Genomic DNA, 13,396 nt, shown 5'->3' on the forward strand with positions numbered 1-13,396 from the left:
TGTTCCTGGTCCCACAACGGTGAAGGAGTTTAGATTTGACCAGCGGAGTCTTTTTTGTCCACATGATTGCAGATCAGACAACCAGTTTAGCATCCTCCGAAATGCAGTGCTCTTTGCTGGGCTTGTTACCAGGAAGGTAACTTCAGTTGGAATTGGACACAAATGAGCATGCTAGGATGTTCATCCGAATGAAGCATCTTTATCTCCACCACCAAAGGTCGATGGAGGTCATGTTTCACCCCTGTTTGTCTTTCAGAAGGATATCTCAAGAGGTTATAGACGGATTCCGACAAAACTTACTGGACAGTTTGGGTGTGTGGCAAGGCCGAAATAAATAGATTTTGGTGAAGATCCCGATCCGGATACTATAATTTTAAAGTGATTCTTCACCATTGAGAGGTAGGGGCAAAAACGATACATATCACGATTTCTCAAAAAGTTGAGGATGAGTTAATGGCAAAACTTTGTGGATGAGATAGGTCAGCGACAAGAACAAGTCGATTCGATTTTGGCTCAAGTACGGATACAGATCCTGCCTATCAGTGGGATACAAAACATAAACTGTTCAGCCTGGCGGAGGTATGCGATCCAAAGGCCGATTCATTTCTGGGCAAGATTGACATCTCTGACCAACAGTCTTTTTCGAGTGGTGAAGTCTTTGTCTTCACCAGCCCCAAGAATAATTCCACCCCAATATGAGTGTCCTCGACAGTTAAACAACTCCTTCGGTGACTCCTTCCAACAGAAGATCCGATTTCCTCGAGACAAACTCGATCAGCAAGGAAATGAAGACCTGTCAGGTGAAGTTATCGAATACTGTGACACATCCATAGAGGAGTATGATACTGTCATGGAAGATGAAGTTATCAACATCATCAAAGCTGTGTCGACCTCATCTTGTGAGCTTGACCCCTCACCGACATCACTGTTGGAAAAAATGCATTCATTTTCTCCCACCTGCCTCAACGAGGATAATCAAATAGGAGAAGTCTCTGTTTTGATTAAACACGCCATTGTGACCCCTCGACTGAAGAAGAACAGCCTCCCACATGAGGAGCTCAGTAGATATTGCCCAATATCGAATCTTAGCTATGTAACAAAGCTAGTTGAAGGGGCAGCTGCAGCCCAAATCAAGGAGTATTTCAACAATTGATTGTCCCAGACCCAGTTGGCATGTCATTCCTTTGAGACAGGACTCCTCAATGTGCAGAGAAACTACCTGTTAGTCATAGATGGCCACAAATAAGATGTCCTTCTCTGACTCAATTTCAGTGCAGGGTTTGACACAAAAGACATCGGCTATTTCTGCAGAGACTGTCCAAGTGTTTTTGTTTCACTGGCAAGGGTCTACAGTGGTTTTCCTCTTATTTAACGAATAGAACACATGCCAGTAGAATCAAGGAGATCAAGTCAGATATAAACCATGACAGCCGTGGTGAAGCCCAAGGGTCGGTCATGGGACAGATTAATTTCAAGATGTACAGTGCTCCATTTGTTGTTATCATAACAGCTTATGCCATACAATCAATGGTTTACACAGATGATACAGAGCTATATATTCTGTGTCAACCATCTGAACGTCAGGTCTCGATGTGCCGACCCAAAACAAACTCACATTAAATGATTCTAAGACGGAAATCATCCATTTTTCCTCAAAGATCCTCGCAGCGTCTCACCCACTGACCGTGGTGGTTGGCGATGTTGACGTGTCTCCCATTGTCCATGCAAGAAACCTTGGTGCAATTATGGATAATCACCTAATGATGAAAGAACAAATTAAAGATGTTTGCCGCTCCGACATTGCAGCCATTAGATGTATTGGACAGATTCAGAACTATCTTACGAAGCAAGCCACACTCGTTTTTGGTACACTCTTTTGTTGGCAGCCGGTTAGATGCCTGTAACTGCCTGCTATGGTCTGCCACAATCTGACGTCCATCAGCTACAACGTGTACAAAACACTCCTGCTTGAATTCTTGAGAAAGTTCCAAGAAGGCAAAATATCTCACAAAAACCCCCCACTGGCTCTCCAATGAAAATAGAATAGTTTTAAGATCCTTCTACACGCCTATAAAGCACAAAACATGAACCTGGCATACGTAATAGAACACATGATCACCCCTTATGTACCCTGACGGATTTTGAGATCTACAACTAAATCCCTCCGCAGTTCTCCAAAAGTCTAACCCTAACCCTAACAACTAACCCCCATGCTAACCCTAACCCTAACCCTAACCCTAACGCTAACCCTAAACCTAACCCTAACCCTAACCCTAACAACCCTAACAACCCTAACATCCCTAACCATAACCCTAACCCTAACCCTAACGTTAACCCTAACCCAAACACTAACCCAAAGTCACTACTATGGCGACTGAACATTTAAAGTAGCGGCTCCAACTCTTGTGGAATTCACTCCCTCTGCACATCCGTCAAGCAGCCAGTCTACAAACTTTGAAACATTGCTGAAAACACATCTTTTCAACAAGCACTGGATTCTAATCCCCATGTTACTGTCCTAGTTTTCCTGGTGAGAGGGAATGATTAATTGTTTTTATTTGTAAAGTGTGTAGAGGATATTACATTATCATCATGTGCTATAGAAACCTAGCATTATTATTATTATTATTATTATTACCGAATGCTGTTCCAGTAATTTATGGAACAATAGTAACAAGTGTTTTGTGAACCTTAAATCAAGTCGGAAATGAAGATATTGTAATACGGCGTTACTCTACCGCTCATCTCATTGTCTGTATTTTTATTTGTGTTCCGATGGTGGAGGTAAGAGAGGACCATGACAGTCACAATGGTGGGATTTCAAGAAAAACACTTCCATGATACTTCCCCCTCACATTACATTATTATAAGGCAGAGCAGGTGTGAAAGGAGCGTTCGACTTTGCGCAATCTTCTCCCGGTTTAAAAAAAAAAAAGCAAAATAAAAGTCCACCCTTCCAGAATGAGGATTGGGAAGTACCTGCTCTTTTTAGTCCCCTACCGGTGTACACCGGAGGGGACTATAGGTTTGCACGCCGTCCCTACGTCTGTCCGTCTGTCAGTCCGTCAGTCCGTCAGTCCGTCAGTCCGTCAGTCCGTCACGCAAAGAACAGTTTTCCGGACTTTCTTTCTAAACGCTTAACGCTAATGATTTCAAACTTGGCACATGGTTTCCTCATGATAAGTTACAGATCAGGTTCGAACTTCACGACGTTTCGATCATTTTTGACAAAGTTATGGCACTTTGAACTTTGGGAATTCTGATATTTCTGATGATCCTTAACTCAGTGCCATTTTTAGTTTTAATTTCCTTTAAAAACCAATTTCTCTGCAATAATAGGACCGATTGAGATCAAGTTTTCACCGTTGGGGGGACTCGGTCTGTAGAATATTTTAATGGTAATTATGACGTCAAAGGTCACGTGATTCGGCCGCCATATTGTTTTTCGTGAAAACACAAAAACCCCTTTTTCTCTGCAACGGCTGAACAGATCGAGGCCAAACTTTGCAGGCAGAATCGCATACCCATGACGAACAAAAAAGTCAGCGATCATGACATCATGTGTCACATGGTTTCAGAGTTATGACGTTTTTAAGCATGAACCTTTAAAACCGAGCCCCTCCCTCATTTTTGATCCAATCGAGGAGAAACTTCACAGATCTGTTCAGCATGTCAGTCTACTAAAATGTCCTTTTGGAATTTGTGATAGGTCACGTAGTTTTGCAGATATCGTTACTTAAACGAAAGGAAAAAAAAATGGATATCTCTTGAATCGCTGGTACCTCAGACTGTGAGTTGGTAATTATATAATTCACACAGTGCAATACGTGCAGGCCGCTCCACAGAGCAACCTTGAGGGCTTATCAACGAGGCGAGGCGTGACACACATGTGTCTCAGCATACCTCAGATCAAGTTTGAAAACCAGCATCAACCATGCATAAATTTGCATATTCGATCATTTTTGACAGTTATGGCACTTTGAACTTTGGTAGGGGACATGTATTGCAGCGCAATACTCAGAATGCTTGTCATTCTAGTTTTCTCTCCCATTCTCTATTCAAGTCACACACATACAGTACATGGACATATTGTTTCTATTATTTTGTTTCTCACTTTCTAGAAAATTCTCCTCTCTCTCCTTCTCTCTCCCTCTCTATCCTCTCTCTATATGCAGTCCTTTATTGTAAGATACCTATACATCATCTCCCCAAACACTCAGTAACTCTGTGGCAACATTGATCTGCTCCATTTACTGGGCCAATTGATCCGGGCAATGAAGGTCAGCCTGACAACCCCTGCATGTCACATTAGTTTGTTGTCAAATGCCAAATCTAAAACATCATCGTGTTTACGTCTCAAATGTCGTTTGTTCATTGAGATGTTCAGCAACGGTGGCGATGGCAGCCATGTTGGCATGAGAAATTTGAAGAAAAATGATCATACGTCACCATTACTTGGTGTTGTACCCAAGCTAACGAGTTCTCTATTTTTTGATGATCTGCCTCAAGAGTGCGAAACTTATGGAATAAAACTCCAGACTCCTTTTTGCCAAGTCACACCACTCAAATATAACTGCCATAGGCCATGGCCATTACCTCGTTCACAAGAATGTAAGTAACTGTGTAACCAAAGAAGGTTTACAGTGGCTTATGCAACATTTATTGATGATTATGATATCATAAAGGTTTTATTATGATGTCATATCTATTGATGATTCCCCCATTCATCAAATTTGTCACAAATATTTCCTTTTTACTTGCATGAGATTTGATGGAACGATTAATGTCCTGAACAGCTAGAGTAGCCTCTGTTTTTCCTGTTTCAAAAAATATGGCTAATATTGCAACCAAAAACAGTATGGAGTTGCACTTCACAACACCAGGAACTCGTGAGTACAATCGGATCAACCTTGCTGATGGATGATGGTGATGTCACTTTGGCACATTTGTATAATGTAAGTAGAACGGCACTCGATGGAGCACCTACATCCGCCAGGCTGAACAGTTTTCATTTTGTATCCCACTGATAGGCTGAATTTGCATCCGCACCTTAACCCAAATCCAATCAATTCATCTTTGTCACACACCCAGTCTGTCCACGAAATTCCGTCCGAATCCGTCCATAACTTTTTGAGATATCCCGTTCACAGACAGACAAACAGACAGGGGTGAAAACATAACCTCCATCCACATTCGGTGTCAGAGGTAAAAAGAAAGAGAAATTAATTAATTTATTTATTTTTGCCCTCTTAGCTTGGTACTAAGGTGGCTTACGAATGGGGGCTTTTTGATTATGCCTGGTGACCCTCAAGTGTTAATACATGAAGGCCCTCAGACAGAAGGTCTAAAGGGTCTTAAAGGGTCTCATTTTTGTAAAGGGTCAAAAGTGTATTAGGGGTCTCAGGATTATAAAGGGCCTTAAAGGGGGTTTCAAAGTGTCTAAATGGTCTTAATGGTATTAGGAGTCTTAGGGGTCTTGAAAGGTCATATGGTTATAAAGGGTTTATTGGGTCTTAGGGGCGCCTTACGGGTCTTAGGAGTCTGGAAAGGGTTTAAGGGGTCTTAAGCGTCTTAAGTGTTGAAGGGATCTAAAAAGGTGTAAAGGTTTAAAGAATATAAAGGGTATAAAGGGTCTTAGAAGGTATAAAGGGTAGAAAAGGTCTAAAATGGTCGTCTAAAGGTGCATACTCACTTTTCTCTAGTGGATTATTTGATGCTGCGGGGAAGTATGTGTCCCATACTATATCAACTATTTTGGAGTTTTCTTGTTTTATGATGTATGGAACAAAGACTGATCAGCACACTCATCAAATGTCACAATGTTGGTAGTGGGGAGCACGTGCACCACAGCAGCTCCATCAAGAAGCTTCATGTCAATGGAATCAGTAGGATCGTTGTGGGTGTCTTTGGCCAGAATTTTCCTTCATCAGATAGTGAAGGGGGGAAAGGATGGTTCTCATGACTGAAGAATATACTCATGTCACTAACCCTGTGCTGCATCACGATGTACAGGTGAGAGAACAGAACAACATCATCCTTGAGTAGGGAGATCTTTCCCACTTGTTTGGTTTTGGCTTTTGGCCACGGACAATTGAAGAGAGGAAGGCCATTCTTCTTAATCGGCTCATGAATGGAGGATGTGCGATCAATAATAACTTCTTTGCAATATTTGGCATACTGCTGCTTTCCTAGACTATGTACTGTTCACACCGTGTTCACCATAGATTCATCCAAAACATTCCGTGTGTATAGTGCCAGTAACACATCACTGTCATCAAGGAAAGGGTTTCCGAGCTCATCGATGACCTGAACCAGACTCACAGCCTGCTCCTTGAAACGTCTCTGTGTGGAAAATCCCTCTTCATGATGCCAACCACAATCTGAGTCTTTATCTTTCGGGAGGTAGTCCTCTTCAAACTCCTTCAGTAACCTTGCTTGTTCAGGCTCTGAGACCATCCATTTCCTGAAGGCTGAAGGATTTTCAGTCAGACTGACTGCACCCCCCGAATCCTTGACCGCTTCATTATTTTGTTCATGGGCTTGGTCGATTGGGATGGTTGAAAATCTGTTGGTGGTTTTGTGGATGACCCAGTGACTGTGCTCCTCAAACTCTTTGAGAATGGGTGCTGGCAGACTCTCCATGTCTCGAATGTGTATTGGAATCCACCGTGCATAATTGTGGTGGTTTCGAGCGAAGAACCATGGAACCAAGGCCTTAAGGCTTTCAACATACAGAGGAAAATTCCCCTCACTGTGTGATCTGATGAAGATGAGTCCCAGGAGTTCCATGTTGAGAACTGTATCCCAGTACTGGAATGTTGGACTCTTCTGTACCATTTCCTGCCTCCACGCTGGTTTCATCATTGTGTGTTCCCTCAGTGGGCAGAAAAACATCCTCCTGGAGCTTTGCCAGTGCCAAAGCAGCCACGTGGTGTGTGCCTTGTTCTGGTCAGATGTGAGGCCTTCAGAAACGAGTCGGCGATCCCTGACGATGCAATGGCAGCTTGTGTCAGTGCATTGGTCCATCTGGATCCCTCCAAGTAGTCACCATTCGTTTTCCACATCGCCATCTCTATGTGCATGCCACCAAACATTGCTATGAACTTATTGTGTGTCAGGCCAGTTCCACTGAGTGAACTTGGCAAGAGCATAGTGTGGTGCATCAAAGGCTATAACTGGTATCTGTCCAGGATTGAGAAATTCTGTAGCCAATGGCACATTCATTCCATGCTTGATCATAACTGCAGTAGCTGCCTTTTCATAGAAAAGGGGCAAGAGCTGTGTAAGGGTGGTGTGCTGATCTGGTGATGCATCTTGCATGGAGGATGGAATGCTGACCAGGTAATAGTGTCACCTTTTTCAACTTCATCTTTCTCCATCTGTTCTCTAGCATGCTCCAGCCAGCTCTTCTCCTTCAATTGTGCGCCTACCAGTTGTCCATCTTTTGGTGCTGATGCATTTGACAGTTGTTGGACTGACACTTTTGCTGTCTTCAAAGCCACAGCTGGCACTGTGGTGAAGCTGTCTGGCAACTGGTGATTCTTCTTGGTATCAGCCAAAGACAGTCTGATGTCGTTTTGCTTCTCTCCTAAATTAGACGATGTGGGAAACTGAAACAGACTGATGCATGTGCTATGAAATGACCCCTTAGCAGTTGTACTTGAAGGATTGTGATCCGAGTTATCAAGCGCACCAACAGTTAACAGTCCACGTCGTAGCAGAGCAGGAACCACAGCTCCTATGTCCTGAAAGTTCTCACAGACAGCAGTCGCAAGCTGGCTCTCAAGCTGAAGAACTCTGTCATCGCTTACACTGAGATCCAAGTCATATGGCTGTGTGATGATCTTTTTCGACCTGGTCTCTGTGTGATTCTTCATTCTGATGTACAGGTGGTTCCCTGTTCAGGGAATGCCGACACTTAGCAGAAGTCGACGCATGTTTCTAGGAGTTGAAGAGAATGGTCTGAGAGACTGTGAGATTTTCCTGCAAGTCTGTGGAATCTTGGTCTTTCAGATCAGCACCATTCAACAGCATAGACACGAGGGTCTTGAGAGTAGATGGCACTGATCCTTCTTGACAACCAGAAGGAAATTTGCCATCAAAGTGGAAACCTTTGTAGCTGACAATATCTTTGCGCACTATCTTGGCAGCCTTAGCCAGCAGTAGTGCATCACCTTTATAATCGCATGCCATGGCTTGCTTTAGCATTTGCTGCATACCATGTTCATACCAGAATCTTGTTTTTGCCATCACTTTGCTCTTGTGCTTGTGGGAAGTATGCTCGAACTTTCTCCTTGAATCGGGTTATGTTAGTCTCCTGATCAACACCAAGGTATCGTATGCGGTTTTCATAGAGCTGATGCAAGACCGAAAATTTGAAGTAGAAAGTCCCATCTTCCACACAGTACATTAGTAAAGAGCTCAACAGGTGCTTTTGCCTTTATCTTCTTTTCCTCAAAAGAGCCCGCCGATTCCTGCTCATTTTGCCGCATCAGTGATCTATGGCGATTCCGTAGTTCTGTTAAACACTGCAGATGATATTTAGCCTCGAGTGCTATGAGATTGCCACGTTCTATTCTAGCCATTAACTCTGTTTCCTGCAGCTCGGTAGCCATCTGTCTTATGGTCTCATCAGCTCCAAGTGTTCTAAATTCATGTAGGTGTCCATCCTCTCGATGACAAAACAGACAGACAATTTTGTCAATCGACTAGCGCCGAGGCCGTTTAACCCCAGAAGTGCTGCTCTCTGCATCCTTGTCACGCTTTTTGGTAGCTCTCTTTAACTTCTCTTTGCTGAACATGACATAGTAAGATTTGTGCCGTGCACCCTGGTTTTGGACCAGTTCACCTACAGTCATGTCTTCTCCAAAGTTAAGCAACACTGGCAATGCGCCCAGGGCTCTGAAAGAATTAACGTTATTCAGGAAGGAGCTGTATGGTTCTGACTTGTCCCTGCTTCTTTGTGCATTGAGTGGGCATTTCAGAAGCTCTGTCGTCTTTTCTTGACAGATCAAGCACATGTTCCAATCCATCATGTTAGTCAACCTGAAAATAAATGAAATTATTAATTTCTTATGAAATAATCATCCTATAAAACATGTCACTTAACTTCTCCATCTGTTTTACTTCTTTTCCATTTCTCTATGTTGATGGAACTGTTCCGCCTGAAAAAAAACCTGAAAATAACCAAGCCTTTTTTTTTTTGACCAAATAACCAATCTGACACTATCCTAAATAGTATAGTTGTATTCCTTGACCCTGAAAATGTATGTTTAGACACCAAGATTATGATACTAAGTGGCTTAGAAGCTGAGATATTGATAGATATAATGGCGGCCATTTTGGCAGCTTAGTTTCTACATGGTGGCCATTTTGAAAACCCAGATGGCCGCCATAATGTATTCGGAGTGGTTCCTAACAAAAATGGAACACTAAAGCTATGGGTAGGATGTGGGGAAAATTTAGCACTTTTGTCCAGAACGTCCACATCTATTTGCTAATCTGCCTGACCAATAGGCTTCCAGCTTCAACCAGGGTGGTTATGTTTTCTGAAGATCGGAGTAAAAATGTAGCCTGTAGGAGATTGACATACAAACAGACAGACAGACAGACAAACAGACAGACAAACAGACAGACAGACAGACAGACAGACGAACAGACAGGCAGACAAATCAGACCATACAATATACTTGCGAATCTTCGATTTCACAAGTAATGAACAGGCGTGAATATATAACCCACCGGTGGTGGCGAAGGTAATGATGCCTACCATGGGCTATTGCTATGATCATCGAGACATGGAGCTTGGACGCTGCTTGGCCTTATCCCAGCAATAACTCACAGTCCATCTTGTGGAGATAACATATTATTGAAACCTGTTGTACATGTCATCTGTCTTTGGTTTATTCTTGACAACTATGATCAGACGGTATGAAGTTACTTACTATGGCACTTTAAAACCCTTCTCAAATGAAGTATTCAAAAAGGTTCTTTCGTCATATTTGCCTGAATATTCCAAAGTTTTGGTCAAAAAAGGTTTACACCTGGGGAGGGATCGATGTAGCAAAGGTATAAAAGAGTTGGAGACTTTAAATTATTTGTGTAATTCATTGTTGGGAAAGGTATCAACACATCTTGCAATCATTTAAATAAATGTTGCACGAGTCCAACATACAAGTATTTTTTTAAACTTTGTCTAAAGCTCATGTGGGAGCTGTTACACAAATCATGCCCACACATGCAGACAGATACGCCAACACCAGACTTGACTACAGACAAACATAGCTTGTGACCTTGAGACAAGTGGTGTAACTTTTCAGACCATTCTGGGTGCTGGCGATGCCATATTTTGAAGCGTCTTTCCTCTCGACAGTCAGCGGGGTAGTCGAGGACAAATCTATCTCTCTTACCAATCCTCGGGGTTTAATCGTGCCCTATCCTGTAAATGCTGAGTGTCAAGCAAGTAAGCAGCAAGTACATTTTTTATTGTCTTGGGCAGAGGTGTTGCTAGCTTACAACAAGATTTAGGGTCCAGGCAACCTCAAATTTCAGATTCCCCCAACCTAAGTAAAACATTTAGCACATTGGCACATATAGAAACATAGGCTAATAGTTATAAAGTGGCCTAACATAGCCAAGGGGTTAAATATAATCGGGGCACAGCAAAAAACATTCAGGGCATGTGTTTCATGAGCCAGTGCCTAGCGACGACCCTGGTCTTGGGTATAACTCGACCAGCATGAGATTGAACCACCGAGCTCCCCGACCCAGAGTCGACGCTCCAACCATAATGCCACTGACCATGCCACAAACCATGAAAAGCAAATGTAAGGTATGTTTCGAGAAGTTTTGTACAAAGTGAAACTACACTGCACCAATCGGCCATGTTACCTGTTCCAGAACATGGGCCGCAACCTCAGTAAGGACAAGAAAGAGCGGATAAAAACAAAATGCGCGCCAAGAATCCGAAGAATAAAAAATATAATGGCAAGTCATCCAATGCGAGTATTGCATCACATATGGAAAAAGAGATGAGCCTTCAAACTTGAGAATGAAGGAGCTGTACAAGAAATGAAAATACATTCCACAGATGTAAAAACAAAGGACATAAAGTAGTAAGAAAGGCTGAACTTGGCAATGAAACTGTAAAAGTTCATTGGGGGAATCAGTTTGTGGAGAGTAGAGCAAAGGGTGGTGGGGTGGGAGTAACTCTGTATTGTGTGAAAGTGAAAGAAAATAACCATATTCGCCAAATATTGCGCCCGTTTCGGGTAGCCAAAGTAAATGCAATGTTTTGTTGTTGCAAGTCCAGCAGGTGTGAATAAAGTCTCCACATGTCACAACCACAGTAAAAATATTTCCATTAACCAGTTGTCTCTCTCTCCCTCTCTCTCCCTCCCTCTCCCTCTCTCCCTCTCTCCCTCTATCCCTCTCCCCCTCTCTCTCTCACTCTCGCCCCTTCCCTTACAGAGGGACTCCTCATTGGCCGGTTTTGTGGAAGCGAAATCCCAGGTCCCATTGAGGCTGTTACTGGGACAATGACATTAAAGTTCTACTCTGATAAGGCCATTGCAAAGGATGGATTCTCTGCAACGTACTCCATGATACAACAACGACGCACAGAAGGTAAAATTTCCCATCTGGCTATCCTATATCCAAGGATTTGTCATTTCTTCCACGGACACACACCTGTGTGAGTTGCCTCGATGGGCGTCCATTGCTAAACTGATGTCGTGATATACAGGGCAAGCTCAAAACATTGGAACAAAATGGGGGTCTGATTGTACAAAAATGTTTCTCATTGTACCAAAACCAGGGTCTGATTGAACTTAAACCAGAGTCCGATTGTACCAAAACGGGGGTCTCATTGAACTAAAACCTGAGTCCAATTGTACCAAAACGGGGGTCGGATTGTACCAAAACCAGAGTCTGATTGCACCAAAACGGGGGTCTGATTGTACCAAAATGGGGGTCTGATTGAACTTAAACCAGAGCCCAATTGTACCAAAACGGGGGTCTCGTTGAACTAAAACCGGAGTCCAATTGTACCAAAACGGGGGTCTGATTGTGCCAAAACGGGGGTCTGATTATACCAAAACCAGAGTCTGATTGCACCAAAACCATGGTCTGATTGGTCTCAAACAAGGGTATCATTGTGCCAAAACAGGGGTCTGATTGTACCAAAACCATGGTCTGATTACACCAAAACCATGGTCTGATTGGTCTCAAACAAGGGTATGATTGTGCCAAAACAGGGGTCTGATTGTACCAAAACCATGGTCTGATTACACCAAAACCGTGGTCTGATTGGTCTCAAACAAGGGTATGATTGTGCCAAAACAGGGGTCTGATTGTACCAAAACCAGAGTCTGAATGTACCAAAACCAGAGTCTGATTGTACCAAAACGGGGGTATGATTGTACCAAAACAGGGGTCTGATTGTACCAAAACCAGAGTCTGAATGTACCAAAACCAGAGTCTGATTGTACCAAAACGGGGGTATGATTGTACCAAAACCGTGGTATGATTGTACCAAAGCCCTGGTATGATTGTACCAAAACCGTGGTATGATTGTACCAAAACCATGGTCTGATTGCACCAAAACCATGGTCTGATTGGTCTCAAACGAGGGTATGATTGTGCTAAACGGGGGTCTGTTTGCACCAAAACCGTGATCTGATTGGTCTCAAATAAGGGTATGATTGTGCCAAAACAGGGGTTTGATTGTACCAAAACCGTGGTCTGATTGTACCAAAACCGTGGTCTGATTGTACCAAGACCATGGTCTGATTGCACCAAAACCATGGTCTGATTGCACCATAACCGTGATCTGATTGGTCTCAAACAAGTGTATGATTGTGCCAAAACAGGGGTCTGATTGTACCAAAAGCGTGGTATGATTGTACCAAAACCGTGGTCTGATTGTACCAAAACCGTGGTCTGATTGTACCAAAACCATGGTCTGATTGCACCAAAACCGTGATCTGATTGGTCTCAAACAAGGGTATGATTGTGCCAAAACAGGGGTCTGGTTGTACCAAAACCAGAGTCTGAATGTACCAAAACCAGAGTCTGATTGTACCAAAACGGGGGTATGATTGTACCAAAACCGTGGTCTGATTGTACCAAAACCGTGGTCTGGGTGTACCAAAACCGTTGTCTGATTGCACCAAAACCGTGGTGTGATTGCACCATAACAGTGATCTGATTGGTCTCAAACAAGTGTATGATTGTGCCAAAACAGGGGTCTGATTGTACCAAAAGTGTGGTATGATTGTACCAAAACCGTGGTCTGATTGTACCAAAACCGTGGTCTGATTGTACCAAAACCATGGTCTGATTGCACCAAAACCGTGATCTGATTGGTCTCAAACAAGGGTATGATTGTGCCAAAACA

General features: G+C 43.1%; 1 protein-coding gene across 2 annotated transcripts in view; it reads left to right on the forward strand.

Annotated features, from left to right (window-relative positions):
* Positions 1–13,396, forward strand: part of LOC137431417 (neuropilin-1) — an 83,108-nt gene that overhangs the window by 17,513 nt on the left and 52,199 nt on the right. For both annotated transcript variants that reach the window (XM_068122713.2, XM_068122714.2), the window contains exon 5: positions 11,470–11,625. In XM_068122713.2, the coding sequence (XP_067978814.1) occupies positions 11,470–11,625 (156 nt within the window). The remainder of the gene's footprint in view (positions 1–11,469; positions 11,626–13,396) is intronic.

This window comes from Myxine glutinosa, chromosome 7 (genome assembly GCF_964187855.1).
Source record: "Myxine glutinosa chromosome 7, kmMyxGlut1.1, whole genome shotgun sequence".
Classification (NCBI taxonomy): domain Eukaryota; kingdom Metazoa; phylum Chordata; class Myxini; order Myxiniformes; family Myxinidae; genus Myxine; species Myxine glutinosa.